This window comes from Natrix helvetica, assembly GCF_964273705.1.
Source record: "Natrix helvetica genome assembly, chromosome: 3".
Lineage (NCBI taxonomy): Eukaryota > Metazoa > Chordata > Lepidosauria > Squamata > Natricidae > Natrix > Natrix helvetica.
This window is the reverse complement of record NC_138549.1, coordinates 75653918-75670662: the sequence shown is the minus strand read 5'-3', so window position 1 is coordinate 75670662 and position 16745 is coordinate 75653918. Positions and strand designations below refer to the sequence as shown.

General features: G+C 38.5%; 2 protein-coding genes and 1 long non-coding RNA gene across 5 annotated transcripts in view; 1 reads left to right on the top strand and 2 right to left on the bottom strand.

Moving 5' to 3' along the window:
- The window catches only part of CFH (complement factor H), a 73719-nt gene extending 69931 nt beyond the window's left edge, over positions 1-3788 (bottom strand). For all 3 annotated transcript variants that reach the window (XM_081946384.1, XM_081946385.1, XM_081946386.1), the window contains exon 1: positions 3578-3788. In XM_081946384.1, the coding sequence (XP_081802510.1) occupies positions 3578-3773 (196 nt within the window). In that variant the 5' untranslated portion in view covers positions 3774-3788. The remainder of the gene's footprint in view (positions 1-3577) is intronic.
- Positions 1-16745, top strand: part of LOC309388775 (complement factor H-like) — a 499219-nt gene that overhangs the window by 327945 nt on the left and 154529 nt on the right. The window lies entirely within an intron of this gene.
- Positions 9320-14972, bottom strand: LOC309390283. Its single transcript, XR_014175099.1, has 3 exons — positions 14829-14972; positions 9821-9902; positions 9320-9480 (listed from the first exon to the last, which is right to left on the bottom strand). It is a non-coding gene; the product is annotated as an uncharacterized lncRNA (long non-coding RNA).

The following is a 16745-nucleotide window of genomic DNA, read 5'->3' as shown; positions in this document are numbered from 1 at the left end:
CTGCTCTTCTCTGCACTCTTTCTAGAGTCTCCACATCTTTTTTACATCGTGGCGACCAGAACTGAATGCAGTATTCCAAGTGTGGCCTTACCAAGGCATTATAAAGTGGTATTAACACTTCACGTGATCTTGATTCTATCCCTCTGTTGATGCAGCCTAGAACTGTGTTGGCTTTTTTGGCAGCTGCTGCACACTGCTGGCTCATATTTAAATGGTTGTCCACTAGGACTCCAAGATCCCTTTCACAGTTACTACTACTGAGTAAGGTATCACCTATACTGTACCTGTGCATTCTGTTTTTGTTGCCTAAATGTAGAACCTTACTCTTTTCACCATTGAATTTCATTTTATTAGATAGTGCCCAATGTTCAAGTTTGTCAAGATCCTTCTGTATCTTAAGCCTATCTTCTGGAGTGTTGGCTATTCCTGCCAGCTTGGTATCATCTGCAAATTTGATGAGTTCCCCATTTATTCCCTCATCCAAATCATTGATGAAGATGTTGAAGAGTACTGGGCCTAAAACAGAGCCTTGGGGTACTCCACTGCATACTTCCCTCCATGTAGATGCAGTTCCATTGAGAACTACACGTTGAGTGCGGTTGGTCAGCCAGTTACCAATCCATCTGGTGGTGATGCTGTCTAACCCACATTCAGTTCAGCCATTATCACTGCTTGCGGGCTGCATTAACAAAATACAGTCAGCAATTTAAGTGAGACTGATGGACTATTCAAGATTAAGGGGGGAAAGCTTTAAAATGAAAGATTACTCATAAGCCAGACAGTTTAAGAGAAAAGAGATACAGAAGACAAAACATTCCAGTTAAGAGTTACAGAAAGATTGCTTAAGAGCAAAAGGAAAGGAACACAGTATGGTAGTGTCATGTGCTCTCATTGCATACCAACCTGCAGCTTGGAATTCAAGAGTGATAGATTGGCAGGATATATCCATGAAGGATACCACCTTAGCATGTCAACCTGAAACAGGACTGAGGTCAAGGCAACAAGGATTGCCCAGTGTGTGATAGCTGGGGAGTGGATTGTGACTGAAAGAAGCAATGAGTAACCAAATGAGATTTGGATCTGGGGCAGCAAGAGGAATGTGCAAGTAAATAAATAAATAAATCAAACACAGCCCATAAGTCGAAAGACTGTGGCATTGGTTGTTGAATTGTTTCAAGTTGAATATATACTGGGTTTTAAAAAGAACCTATCTGGTTCTTGGGTTATAGAACAAGAGATTGCATTTTCTAAGTAAGCCTATGAAACTGAAAGAGAGAGTAATTTGTTTCAAATCATTCTTGTGTTTATGTGTTTCTATTAATCTATACAGTTATTGCTTTCATGCCAGTAATGTGGTTTAATTTAACCTTTGATTCTGAGAGAGAAATAAGGATTTATTATCTCAACAAGAATAGATATTGAAGAGAACAATATCTGGATTTGAGATGAAACATCCCTTTGAGCCCCCTCTGGTTAGAAATTTTTGGCAACAGGTATAATAACGCTAAAGGGATGTGGCGGCTCAGTGCCTAAGATGTTGAGCTTGCTGATCAGGAAGGTCGGCAGCTGGACGGTTCGAATCCCTAGCACCGTGTAACAGAGTGAGCTCCCATCTCAGCTTCTGCCAACCTAGCAGTTCGAAAGCATGTAATACGCAAGTAGAAAAATAGGAACCACCTTTGGTGGGAAGGTAACAGCGAACTGTGCGCCTTCAGCATTTAGTCATGCCGGAACATGACCATGGAGACATTTTTGGACAGCACTGGCTCTTTGGCTTTGAAACGGAGATGAACACCACCCCCTAGAGTCGCGAACGACTAGCACATATGTGCGAGGGGAACCTTTACCTTTTATAATAAGTCTAAAATTGATAAGCATTGGTAGAGATTCTACTTGGCAGCTCTCAAATCCAGAAACCACTCAGGCATTATAGCTGTGACTATGATTGTTATTGATCACTTCCCCAACAACCACCCAAAGGAGTGGAAATTCGTACATTCACTCTGAAATAATTACAGATAACCATTTCCAGAAGCATTATATAATACATTCTTGAAATCAGTTTTTTTCCTCTGCTATTATTACAGTAACTGATACAGTTTAAAACTATGTTGGATCTAATGAAACAAACATGTAAACTTGACAATAAATATTTCAAGAGGATGTTTCAAGAGGATGTAAAAGGTGGCAATTCTTGAAATAGCTATTTACTATCCAGTAGGAGGAACATAAGTTTAAAAGAGTCATGTTATATTTAAAAAATCAGTACATATTGTCCATTGCCTAATAATTTTCTGCATGTTATATAATAAATATTTTATATTGGGCAGGCAGAGAAATAAAATAATACATCTTATACTTTTTATTGTAATGTAGCTGCATCTGTATAAACAAATCACAAAAATAAAAAAAATATCAGTGCAATGTCCTTTAAAAGTTTAATAGAATGAATACAGAACTGCAGTTGCATTATACAAAATAAAATTGTATGTGATGGTATAGGCATTTTCTCACTAGAAGTTTAGATGGTCTTCCAGCAGTACCTACTCATCAGTGAGGCGATTAATATAAAGTCTGTCCTCATTATTGCTTTCAGTGATAATATGATAGAAGATTAAATAAAACACAAACAAGGAAATATCTACCACGGGTCCTTATAATGCAAATACATTAATATTGATTTCAATTTAATTTTCCAAAAAACAATAAGGGCTACTCTCTTGTAGATTTAGAATTCTACTGTGTGCTATTTTCAGCAAGAAAATTCTATATGCATCAAGTCAAGATTAATCATATAGACTTTGGTGAGACTTATTCTCAGGTAAGTATGTAGGCATGCAATGAATGGCTAAATTTAATAGTTCATTAATGTTCTAAAATTGCATGAAAAATTCATCCACCTCTTTTAATAGCAATGACTGCAATTTGTAGCTAGTGCTAAATTTAAGACTACACTCTCTGTCGTTTAGTAAAAATCAGTCTTACCAGCATGCCTTTGGAATTTAATTATAGCTCAGTACATGTTGCAATTTTATGCATACTTAATAAATAAGATCCATTAGAACCAATGGGATTTACTTCTAAATAGTCATGAACAAATTTGTGTTATTTCTCTTATTTCTGACTGCAATATTAATTTCCTTACAGGCAATGAAAATTACTTCAAAAATTTGTTTTGGATTAATCCAGGGCAGAAAATGATAAAAATAATGTAAACCTTCACGTCCAACTATCTGAACATTTTGCTTTTGTTATGTTTGTCTATAGGATAAGAGTCTGCAAATCTAACAAGATAAAGCAAACTTCTTAAGTGTCTGCTAAGTGAAGATTACAAGACACGATTTTATTGAAATCAAAGCCAATTCAAACTATTCCAATAATTCCGCACCAAAAACTAGAAAAGAATTCATTTAGACTAGAGCTCCTAAAACTGGTGTGTATCTTTACATTGGGGTGCTTAGGGTTCCATTTAAAAAAAAAAAATCTATGCTTAAATATTGTCCATTTAAATGTTGCTTTTCCATCCCACCAATACTGTTATTATCAAATGCAATATTTACTTAAACTTTTGACTTACCAGCCACAGGAGTAAAGCATGCTAATAACAGGACTAGAACTGTGTAACCCAGAAAATGGAAAGTCATCCCAGAGCTGGGCACAGGGCACTTTTGCCCTGTTACAACAAGGCTTCCTAGGTTTCTCTCAAATCCTCTCTTACTCTTTGCCTCTTCTGACTGTTCCAAAGAGTAGCCTACTTTGAGCTTTTTCTTCATCGGTCACTCCCCCTTGATCCTGTTGCAACATAGGCAACCAATCTTTTCTTTCTTCCTTTCAGCTTTGGTGCATTTTTTTTTTCTTTTGGTAATGGTCAGAGAATTATGTAAATTACATACAAACACACTTCCCCTATTTCTCAACTAGCTTTTCCTTGTTTGCTTTCAACCTCTCCAGCTTCTCAAAGTGAGTCATTTCATCTTTAACAAACGGGGGCATTGTTACTAGGTGTCTTTCAGCATTAGAAGCAAGTTGTCTAAAGGAATCCTGTTTTTCTCCATCTTTCAGTTTTTAACAATAAACAGAACCACAAAAGCAGAGAAAGGGCTCTGTTGGTCACAGAATTTTGACAAGTTGACAAGAGTTTTGCTCCTCTCTGGTGCTTTAAACAGCAAACCTAACAACACTTTGCCTTCCTGTTACCTCTTGGTTGCTGAGTGCAGAATGCATTGTTCTTTTCATGAGTCTGCTGTGACTGGAAAGGTGAGTACCCTGTGCTGTCAGGGGGTAGCTCTTATTAAAGAGCATGCAGCACAGAACAGCAAATTATAAAGAATGCCTCAGCAAATTAGTTGGGTGTGTTCGTGGATCTAACTTGCTCATAGGGAAATAAACCACCAAAGAGCAGTTGTTCTAAATGCAATGTCTGGCCAGGGTTTACAAACACTGTAGGCCCTCTACAATGAAGAAACTGTTGTTTCTATGGTTCATTGAGTGACCTACCTCTTTTATAAATACAGGAACAAGTCCAGGCAATTTTCTTGGCAGCATTTTCAGAAGTGAGGTTTCCCCCTATCATCTTCCTAAGGTTGAGAGAATGCGTGCCCAAAATGGAACTCACAACCCCCTAGTTTCTAATCCAGGTAGCTTTAACCACGAAACTAAACTGGCCCTCTTAAATTTGACTCACATCTCTATTGCATTTTCCCATGGTAATGTCAGCCATCCACTAAGGCCCTATGAAAAAAGAAACGGCAGTTACTAATTCCTCGAATTGCATGTTCAGCTCAGGAGCCAATTTGCTCAAAGCCTTTTAACCATAAAAGTGACAAAAAAAGTAACTGAATATTTGGGAAGTATGTAAAGAGCAACTCCAGGCTTGCTTCATAATTTTTTTGCCTGAGTCCAATGTTCCATTAATGTAGAGTTTTTTGATCCAACAGATTCTAAGACATTTGACTTGACTGGTAGGCTGCTTTTCTGAGTAACAATAAAAATAGGTGGTTTCCAAAATAAAGCAAGTTAACAACAAAAGTCTCATAGATGAATGAAAGTCAATTATTAATTTATTAGGACTTGGCTAAAGCGGAAATTTGGGGGGGAAAAACCAGAAAAGGTGGGTCTGACTTATTGCATAGCACATAGCAATAATACAGGATAAAGTCCTTTAGCATCTCTTCCCTTCCCCTCTACATGTTTCGGAAGATCATTCCTACATACCATTACATTCACTAAAGCAACCGCAGAAATCTGATTCCCCCTTTCCAAAGAATTTCTGTCCCTTTCTGATTGTCAAAGAATTAGTATGCATGAGAGTACTGAGAGTAAGGTTAGTGGTTGAACAAACAAAAGTGGCTGAAATATTTTTTTAAGCCAGAGCAATAAGATAATATTTGGAAGTGGCTCAGCCGGATGCCTCCTTAATTTACTGAAATATGAGGAGGAGGAGGAAACAATAGACTTGCAAGATGCTGTTATTATAGCCATGTCAATTAAAATAGTTTTTAGCTTTCATGTAGAGATAGAACTTTGTTCTGTATGTTATCCACAGGAATGATGAATTATTTTTAGTAGGGTTATGTTAACTTTTAAAAATGTGCTTCATGATATGTGGGAAAGTGCGAAAAGCAAAACATTAAAGTAGTTACATCTTTTTCTAGGTTAGTACAGTTCAGGAGTGGGTTTCGGCGGGCACAACTACCAGTTTGTTCATGTGGATGCCATGCACATGCATTTGATGTGCACTGCACACGCATGCGCAGTGCTATTAAAATTGTTCTGCGCATGCGCAGAACTTAAAAAACAAAATGGCGGCACTGTAGGACAAAAATACCAAGATGGCGCCACCGCAGAACCAGTTCGGGGGCATGGCAGGCCTGGGTTGCTGCTGGTTCCAGTGACCCAGGCTGCCAAACCACTACTGATTCAGCTGAACCAGTAGGAACCCACCACTTATAAAGTTGCCTCATGATCTAGAAAGAAGTGAGCATTTAAAGAAGCACCCCTGTGAGTTTTGAAACAGACACATCTACAGTACTCTAATGGATAAAGAGCGGTACTGTGTATGTATTTCCATGCATTGTAAAAGACTTATTTAAAAGGAGTGCCACAATCTTCCATATTATGCCTTCACATTATCAGAATCAACATTCTTTTAAAAACTGAAATTATTTGTAGTTTGATGTTAAGAACAGCTTTGGAAGGTTCTACCTTTTACAACACTCACAAAGTAACAAGAGGACATGTATTTCTGCTACAGCCTAGATCAGCTTCCTAAAAACTAGTACCAATTGTTAGGGTAGCTGGGGATATCAGGAATTGTAGTCAAAAGACTTGTGGAGGGCTGCAATTGTGGTTGATGAGGTGTTTTGGTTTTATTTAAAAAAAATTGAATGTCAGCGAGAAAACCCCAAACTTTTAAAAGTAGATTAGCTGGCAGAGAGTTCTGCTACCTTTTCTGTTCATGAGCCTGGGAGTTTTATACTTCAATTTAATGAACTATAAAAGAATGGATAAGGATTCGTTGCCTTAAGGATCAAACTTGCCTTAGACCAGGGATGCCAAACTTACTGCCCACGGGCCAGAAGCGTTGTGTGCTGGCCCTTCCCCTGCCATGTGATGCCGCCGTGATAATGTAAGTTTGACACCCCTTCCTTAGACTCACAAAATTTTTAAACACCCACCTGCATGTTTAGTAGTAGTAGTATTTCATGTTCTATATGCATGCACATAACAATTTACAGTGAACTGTGAGCGTGCGTGAAAAGTGAACTGGTACCTACTGGAACCCACCCTTGATATATGTATGTATGCATATATATATATGCATGTGTTTGTGTATGTATGTATGGTATGTATGTATGTATGTGTATGAGAGCGGGCATCAGAAATTTATTTTTAATGTGTGCCGGTGTGTATACAGAAAACGTGACAATCAAGGTTATCTTAACATTTTTTTATCATCGCAAAAGCCAGCAGCCATAAAATTCTTTAAATCAGGGGTGAAATGGTCTGAAGTTTGCTACTGGTTTGCTTCACGCACGCAAGCACGCCAAACACACGTTTTGTGCACATGGGCACCGCAGGCACTACGAAGTCTTTTCTGAGTCTGCAAAGGTAAGTAGAACAGCGCGGGGGGGGGGGGGGAAACAGCTGTGCCATGTGATTTACATTTGCTAGAAAACAGAATTTAAATCACACAGCACAGCTGATTGTCGCACAGCTGATCGTTGGAACTTTTTTAAAACATTTTTTAGAATTTTTTTACTACCTGTTCGCCCAAACCGGTAGTAAAAAAAATGCTAAAAAAGTTAAAAAATGTTCGGACGATCATACAGCACAGCTGATTGTCAGAACTATTTTTTTCTTTTTAAACCATTTTTTACTACTGGTTTGGGCAAACCGGTAGCATTTTTTACTATCAGTTCAGGTGAACCGGCCCGAACCGGTAGCATTTCACTCCTGCATTAAATGCATTTTATATCGTGAAATGACTTTGTGGTTATTGGGTATCAAAACCATCCCTATGACAAAATACTAGACAACCCATAACCTGTTTGATCAAGCACAAAAGGACTGGAGAAGAGTGCCTGAGTTGGGGAGACTTTCTCAAATACTTTGCAACCTTCCTTGCAAGGTTCCCCTTTGACTTTCGCTCTCCATGTTTCCCAGGAATGAAGTTGCAAATCCAAACCTACCAGGGACGTGTGGTCAGGGGAGGAGGGGAGGCAGAGCCTCACTGCTCTCATCATGAAAATAAAAAAAAAGGGAAAAGGGAAAAGGAGCTGAGGAGCCTTCTGCACACGTGGTCCGGGAATGGGACCACTTGTGCAAGAGGCTCTTCTAGCCTCAGCCTCCCTCCTGCACACGTGGTCCCATTCCCCGTCTTCCTGAGTCAACGTGAAGGGGACTGCAGAGCGTGAGCTCCGGTCCCGAGGAGCGCGCTCCGTGGTCTCCTTCATGTTGACTCAGGAGTCAGGAAGGAGGGGAATGGGACCACGTGTGCAGGAGGCTGAGGCAGCTTCAGCCTCCTGCACATGTGGTCCCATTCCCCATCTTCCTGAGTCAACATGAAGGGGACCGTGGCTCGCGCTGATGACGTTACCAGCCTCACCAGCCATAAACCTCACCGCACGTCACTGAAACCTACTGTCCGCTGTGGTCACATGATCCTCATAAATTTTCTCTCTGCAAGCTCCCCAGGCTTCCATTATGACTTGAAGGAGTCAAGGGAACACTGAATGAGAATCACATGTCATTGGTTTAGATTTATTTCCTTGCCCAAATAGAAAAACAGAATGACTCTGGGAGGAAAAAAAAATCAGTGGGAGTGACTTCTGACTTTCTGATGACTTTCCCAATAAATTTCCTCATGCAAAGCTGGAAGTGAGAGTTGGAAACCAACCTTCCTTCCTTCCTTCCTTCCCTCCCTCCCCCCTCCCTCCCTCCCTCCCTTCAAGCAAGCAAGCAAGCAAGCAAACAAGCAAGCAAGACATGACTTGTGAGACTCTTTCTAATCCTTTGCTGGCAGTGGCCAGTTGGAGGTATCTGTATTTATTCTGTAGAATAAAGAAACAAGTAATGTTACATCTGTATGTGTGTTTGTGCTCTATCCTTACATAATACCTAAGCATTTCTATGTGTACATTGGGAAGCATAAGGCAGCTACATTCATTTTGCTGTGGATCACATGAGCAAGAGAGAATAGCAAGAATGTTGACTGGGTGGGTGCAATCACCAATATTCTGATTTTGTCCAGCTTCTTTACCCATAATAATGCAGTGGGAAAACTTTTTCAGGTTGTTTTCCTCTGTAGCCCCTATTTTTCATTAGACCAATCCTATTTTCAGAGTTGATTTTTCTTTTGCTAGTCTTTCTCTTAGCCCCAAAATGAATTTGCTTTGGTCATTTTTCTGACAGTTGTATTGTTTGAAATGCAGACAAAATTTTGAGCCCCTCTTTTCCAACATCCTGCTGTATTGGAATGACTTTAAAAGTGCCAGTGTGTGTAGAGGTATGACATGTGACTTTCTCCCCACTTTTCTTCTTTAAAGTTCATAACAATAAAGCAAAATGAAAGCAGCACTGTTTAGATTCTAGTATGGTTATTCAAAATGTTTACATGTGCCAGAGACTTTAACCTATGCAAGATAGGAAAGAAGAAATGCTGATAATGTATGAGCAATATACTCATACTTATTAAGCTTTGCCAGTAATTTTTCTTGTTTAATGTTGATGGATTGCTTTTCACCAGAAAAGTAATAGATAAAGTATTTCTTTAAAGTTTTGAATAGCTAATCAGACCTTCAAAGATAACACACGCCATTTTATTATCCACTTGTTGATATTTGACCAAGGTTTCTCACATATAGATTGGCAATAGAGCAGATCTATCCTTTGGAGCCATGCTGACATCTGTGTAGGACTTCTAACCTGCAGATCTTAAGCGAAGTGGTGAGCAGCCATATACATTTTCTGAATATTTTTCTGGAAAAAAAGAGAAATAATCCTGACAAATACAGAGAATAACTTTAATTCTCTTCAAAGTTTTAAACGTTTTGAAGGAGTTGTTCAATTAAGTTGAATGGAGAGAGTTTAAGCAAAGCTCAAATTACAGCATTTGCTATCAGAAAATGTAGTTCATATGTCAGTCCATTACAGGTCGTAATTTCAGATTATTTCATAGAATATAAGGCTATAAGTCATGATTTTCCTCTGTATTACAATAACAAGCCTGTCAATTCCAATTGCTAGGGCTCATCTATAGAAAGATTCATTTATTTATTTCATTGAATTTATTTATCCAAAACATTTTATGGCTACCCACCTTGAAAATCAGACTCTGGGCCATTTGCAACTAAAACATGTTGTCATCTTTGTGAATTTTCATTGGCACTCAGTTGGCTGTTCTGAGGACAAAATGTTGGAATGGATAGTTTTGACTTGAATCACAAACAACAATTCTACAGTTTGCATTTGTTAATAATAGGTATATGTAACTACAGTTATACCTACAAATTATCATCCACAAAAAGATTCTGTGTCAATCATTTATTTATTTATTTTAAACATTTGTATAGCCACTCAACTTGAAAATCAGAATATGGATAGCTGGAAATCCACATCATTGTATCCAATTGGCTGTTGTGACAACAAAATGTTGGACTGGACGGCTTTGGCTTGATCTATCATTAGTCCATCAATGAGTACAAAATACTACAGTTTGTATTCATTGATAATAAGTATGTACTGTTAGTAAAGGTAGAGGTTCCCCTCGCAAATATGTGCTAGTCGTTCCCAACTCTAGGGGCCGGTGCTCATTCCTGTTTCAAAGCTGAAGAGCCAGCGCTGTCCGAAGACGTATCCGTGGTCATGTGGCCGGCATGACTAAATGCCAAAGGCGCATGGAACGCTGTTACCTTCCCACCAAGGTGGTTCCTATTTTTCTACTAGCATTTTTTACATGGTTTCAAACTGCTAGGTTGGCAGAAGCTGGGACAAGTAACAGGAGTACACCCTGTTACATGGCACTAGGGATTCGAACTGCCAACCTTTTGATCAACAAGCTCAGCGTCTTAGCCACTGAATCACTGCGTCCCTATCAGTGGTGGGTTCCGGATTTCGTTCCAACCAGTACAGTTGGAACGGCCCCGGAGTTACCCACATGCATGTGTATGGCATGCGTGCACATGTTCATGGCGCGTGCATGCGTTCCAGGATCAAATGACGCTTCCGCAAGCCTCCACGATGCTCCATCTGCTCCGCAGAGCATTGCACAGGTGCCATACGTACCATGCGCATAAGTGCCAATAGCATAAAGCACCGCTAAGGAGTACGGGTGGGTGGGCCCTCTGGAGCACCGTTCCGGAATGGTATCCAATGCTCTGGGCAGGATCCGGTACGCCTGTACCGGGGCATACTGCCTGCAACCCACCACTGGTCCCTATGTACCATTATAATTCATTTTTATTCTGCAATATATTCTTTATAAATGCAATTCTACTCTGAAAACTAAAAGTACAACAAATCTATGTTTTTAATATCTATTATATTAAAAGGCATAATTACCAAGGCATAGTTAATCCTCTGCCATAATGATTATGGCTTTTAGCCCATAACAGATTATTTTATCAAAAGGGATACCTCCCTATTGTCAGACAGAAATGAGACATTTCCAGTCAACTGTCAGGTTCATTTCACATGTCCTGGAACCCACATTTCAAGCAATCCCTTTTAAAAGTTGTATGACATAATAGAATCAAAACAATGACTTATTTTATTATTATTTACTTGAAAGTTGTGCAATTTTTCTTTAATTACAGATGCTTTGCGGTAAAGATGGTATTAGTAAGAAGAGTGATAAAAAAAGCAACACAATCAAACTTAAGTCACTTAAAAACAAACATTGTGCATACTACCGCTTTACTTGTGTAATTCAATTTTAAGTAAAGGTGTTTAGGACTTGATGGCCTGAAATGATGAGGTCTAATAGATGTCAGTTAGTACTTGGTTCCACACTTGTTAGTAAGAAGAAGACCCCAATCTTTCAGTTGGGGTCTTCTCAGAAGTCACTTTCTGAGGTACATCAAAAGGCAGAACGCCCCTCAAAGATTGAATATTTTAGGATTTGGAACCAAAATTGAAGGAAAAACAGTGGCAACCTGTGCAGTCTGAGAATCTATCTGTACTTAGGGAGCACATCTTATACAAACACAAAGTATATTTAAAGACACTCTTATATTAAGTGTTTTATACTAGAAGAAAATACAGGTCCCTAGGAAGTCAATAGCTGTAGCAAGGCCTAGTCTCCCCAAACATCATTACATAATGTACTTTCCTATGGTGACAGGAAACATTCCTGATTACACCCACTCCTTGGATGACACTGCGTCTAGGAGAGCTTCCAAACTGGACTACTTGCACACTGCAAAGTTAGATATGTTCTTACCATGCTGCCATGACCTTGCCTGCTCATGCTCATCCAACCCATAATTATAATCATGTAGCCAGTAAATCATGCATTCCACAGTATTTTGGGGCGATAAAAAATAGTACCATCTTTAAAATGGTTTACCTCAGCTGACATCTCTGGCTGACCTACTTAATCTACAAATATTCAATTTCATATAAGTGCTAATATAAACTGTTGGATCGGGCAATGGATAGGCAGACCCAGGCTAACAGTGCAACAGCTCTGTATTAACAGAACAACAAGTGTGAACAATCCAGCAAAGGCTGGGTCAGCAGCCCTTTTATAGGGAGCTGTCAGACTCTCAGCCAATAGAATCAAACTTCTGTTCCCGCCGGAACAGAGGACCTTGGTGGAAACCATATCTACTGTTGTAGTTATCTAACATAAACGTTAGCAATTGTATACACAAAAAACATTTGCTAAATCATGCACCTGCTACACTCAGAGCATTCTAGTCAGAATCCTATCACCTGTGCCTTCAAGATAACATACTAAATCAAAGCTTGCTAAGCTTATTTTTATGTTTAGCATTACTTTTGAATGTGGGCATTAGAAGAACAGCTTCTTAGAAGTTCAGTTCTAGGGTAGCTACTTTGACCCAAATTCTATTTAATGAGACATATTCCAACATCACAGAATTTTCAGAAATCAAAGCAAGAAGAATTGATTTTCATTTTTAGTAATGCATTCTCAGAAATTCAGGACTAGTGAACCGACCTGTGTATATTCACTGATAAATAATTATCATTGCAGTTAACATCTAATCTTGCAATAACTGTTTTTTTAATAGTTATAAGTTTGAATGAAGTAGGTATAAGTCTCTCCAGTTGCAGTCCTCTCGTATTCTTTGTAATGAATAAAAGAGGTGAAAAATAGCCTAAGGTTAATATGATACCATTGGGTGTAACAGGAATTATTATGAAAGTTGAGATTCTGCTATTATATTCTTTAAATGTACAGTATTATGGTAAAAGTGCCTCTTTATATGTTATTTTTCTGAAAGCAATTTAAAACATGATTCCTAATTTGTTTAATTGGAATCAGATTCTACTACGTCAAGGAACATATTTCCAAATAATGTGTGTTTAGGTTTATAGTAGAAAGTATATGTTACCCATTACTTGTTGAGAAATAAATCAACAAGATTGAACAAATTTCCTTTTTGGGTTATCTTATTTAAACTTTTTTTAAAATACTTTTTGGGGAGGGGTGGGGGGAGAACAATATTGGTGTAGTAGAGAAGGCAGAAAGCAGGAAACCATGAGTTCAAGCCCCACCTTAGCCATGAAAGCCAGCTGGGTGACTTTGGGCCAGTCACTCTCTGTCAGCACAACCCACCTCACAGGGTTGTTGTTGTGGGAAAATAGGAGGTGTGTTGGATATGTTCATTGTATTGAGTTACTTGTAAAAATAATAAACAGAGAAAATAAGTAAATAAATATAATTATCTCTGAAATGGAGATATCTGTATTAATATATTTGCTACCATATCTCATGGTAAGATAAATTATTAGAGAGAGCAGGGCAACCACCTCAGACAAGAGAAGACATCCCATTCTGGTTGAATCAGAGATTGTTCTGACATTGTTGATGCTTATTTGATGATTCATACTATGTTTTACCAATTCAGTTTCTTCCAAGGTATCCTTAATTACACAAATGGGTATGGTCCCAGGTTGAAAGGACAGAAAAATAACCAACTGGTTAAACATTCCAGGAGCAACTGTGTGTGCTCTACAATGTTTCCTGAGCCCTCCAAGCTAATCTTTTCCTTGCAGGTGTGGTACGTATTATTTGTCTCACAGCAAGATGAGTCGATGTCTGTCTGTGGAATAGGGTGGGGAATATTGGCTATCCTGTTAGTGAATATAGTTTGAAAATGTGTATAAAAACAACACTGCTGTTTTTCAGAAGTTGAAGGCCTGATTTAAAAAAGTATCCTACCACTACTCACATACATAATAGTAAATTAGATGTCCAAAAGAAAGATGGCATTTCTTCTCATTCTAAGTTTTAATGGTTTTGTTATCTCAAGACACAGAATATGGTTCCATCTGGACAGTGGTGAAATTCAAAATTTTTAGTACCGATTCTGAGGGTGTGGTTTGATGGGTGTGGCAGGGGAAGGTTATTGCAAAATCTCCATTCCCACCCTACTCCAGGGGAAGGATACTGTAAAATCCCCATTCCTTCCCCACACCTGGGGGAAGGATATTGCAAAATCTCCATTCCCACCCCACTTTGGTAGCATTTGCAGGAGATATTTGCCAGTTCTCCAAACTACTCAAAATTTCTGCTACCGGTTTTCCAGAACCTGTCAGAACCTGCTGAATTTCACCCATGCAACTGGATGGATCAAAAATATAGTAATTGCATCAGAATAAAAGCAAACAAACCGATGAAGAAATGGCAATAATTCTAGAGAAAGATTAAAAATTGTTGTAATGTTTTTAAAACATCAACAAGGGACTGGTTATATCACTCTTCTGACTTCTGCACCTCAACCTCTTAAATTTCTCTAGTGTAAGAGTTTGAGCAGCAAAAAGATTAAAAAAAAATTCAATCTTTATATTATAAAATGTAAACATATGGACACCCATCAACCCCATTGCTGCAACTTGCATTTGTTAAAAACATTCAAATTCACTATGTTAATTATCTTTATGTTTTTTGAATCCGCAGCCACACCCTCAATTCAGATGAGAAAGAACGGGCTAACCACCCTGTTTCCACACCCCTGAAGGTTCTCAATTAATAGTATGGTAGAAATCAGTAAAACAAAATAAAATCCCATACAATGAAGTCTAGAAATATATAGGAAATGTAACATGTTGTTTTGATTAAATGTAACTGAAATATCTACTTTTTCTGCTGTTGGAAGAAATGTCCTTCTGGGTTCGGCTCCAAGTAGGAAAAAAGACACTGGAGACACGGAGGCTGCTTGGAAAGATGGTTTAATGATGGGCAGGACCATGGCTAGAGTCCTGAACAGAAAAGGTAATCACACGCTTCAATGTTGGGTAAAGAAGAGAAAGAGTGAGATGTTGAAAGTTCTTGGCTTTATACTCTCTGTTAGGCCCCACCTCTCTGTTTCCTGTTCCTGTGTAAGAAAATGTATTCTGATTGGTTGTCAGACTCCCATGGGGCCATTCAGGGGCAATTCTCTAGGCTGTGTTTTGAGTCTCAAGTTTGGTTGAGTTCTCAGGTGCCATGAGGTGAGTGGGATAAAGGGCTAATACTATCATGCCTTAATTCCATCACTCTGGAGCTGAAGGGGAGAACTCTTTATTATGTAAAGGGACTGGATTGGGCATCTTAATGGCCCATTGACAAAGGGGGATGGGCAGGAAGTTGCAGGGAGCTACTTTGTCTTTAAAACATGTTTCTCCCTTTTCACATCCAGGGAAATATAATATTCTGCCTTTTCAATATTTCTTAGGATATTTCATTCTTCTAGGAGAGAGATGGGTTTTAACTTCCTACGCTGCTTTCAGATTTTGGAATCTGCTGAAATATGTATTTGTTGATGTTTTCTTCTGCTTCTTTCTCCCATTACCATCCCACAGTTTTCATTAGAAATGCTTCATACTTTAGATAGTCTATTGCTTCATTCTCTTTTTAAACTTTGTCCAGCTCAAATGAAGTTTATAGTTGTTTTTGGCTGAAGGACTGGCTAGAGGGAGTCTCTTCTCGGAACAGTGTGTAAACAATCTTTCTGCAATATTTGCCAATCAAACATTGCAACATTGTAAAAGTAGCAGCGATATCAAACAATGCAGTAAAAAGTAAAAGCTCTTGAAATTAAGCCGGGTTACATATTTGATATGACACTTTGTCCATTAAAAGCAGCTCCCAGATTTAAAAGTGTGGAGGTGGCGTATGCAGCACAGTTGACTAGATATCTACATTATTTCACTGGTACTTACCTCAAAAGTAAAAGATGACAGCAATGCAGTACAGGTGGTTCTCAACTTACAACTGTAATTGAGCCTGGAATTACAGTTGTAAATAACGGTGGTCATTAAGTGCTTCAGAACATGACCATGCCTGATTTTACAATCTTTTCTGTGGCAGTTATTAAATAAATCCATTTTAGCCAATGGGTTTTGGGTTGGTTTTTTTTGTTTTTTTTTTGCTAGAAACTGGAGGGAAATGCTGGTTTCCAGCAAAAACAAAAACAAAAAACCTAAAATTTGCAGTCATGTAACTATGGGATGCTGCAAATGGCCACAAATGCATACAGGTTGCCAAGTGTCCAAAATTTGATCATGTGACTTCATGGGATGGAGAATGGCCACTGTAACTTTAAAACCAGTGGTAAGAAGCTCTGGGGAGGTCCACCATAATATTGAAACAGGTCGTAAGTTCTCAGTTCCAGTGGGAAGAAAATAACTATTCTTTACTTCTAGGAGTTATTATGCAAACAATCCAATAATTGTATCACTGCAATGAATTCCTTGATATTTTAGTTTGTGTACATTAAAAGATAACAATTCTTTCTTTTTTTAAATAGTAATCTTTATTGGTTTTACATTTTCTTTTTAATAAGACATACAAATACAGCTTTAAACATACAAACCCAACACACACACACACACCGTGACAGTCATTCACAGCCCAATATTCTTTTCTTCCTCATTTTTTAGTTTCTAACCAGCATCTTCTTGTTACAAAGTTCAGGGATTTATTACAATATCCACGTTCACTTTTAGTTCCCATATACCAGTGATGGCGAACCTTTTTTGGCTTGCGTGCCACAAGTGGGGGAGTGCAGGGGGAT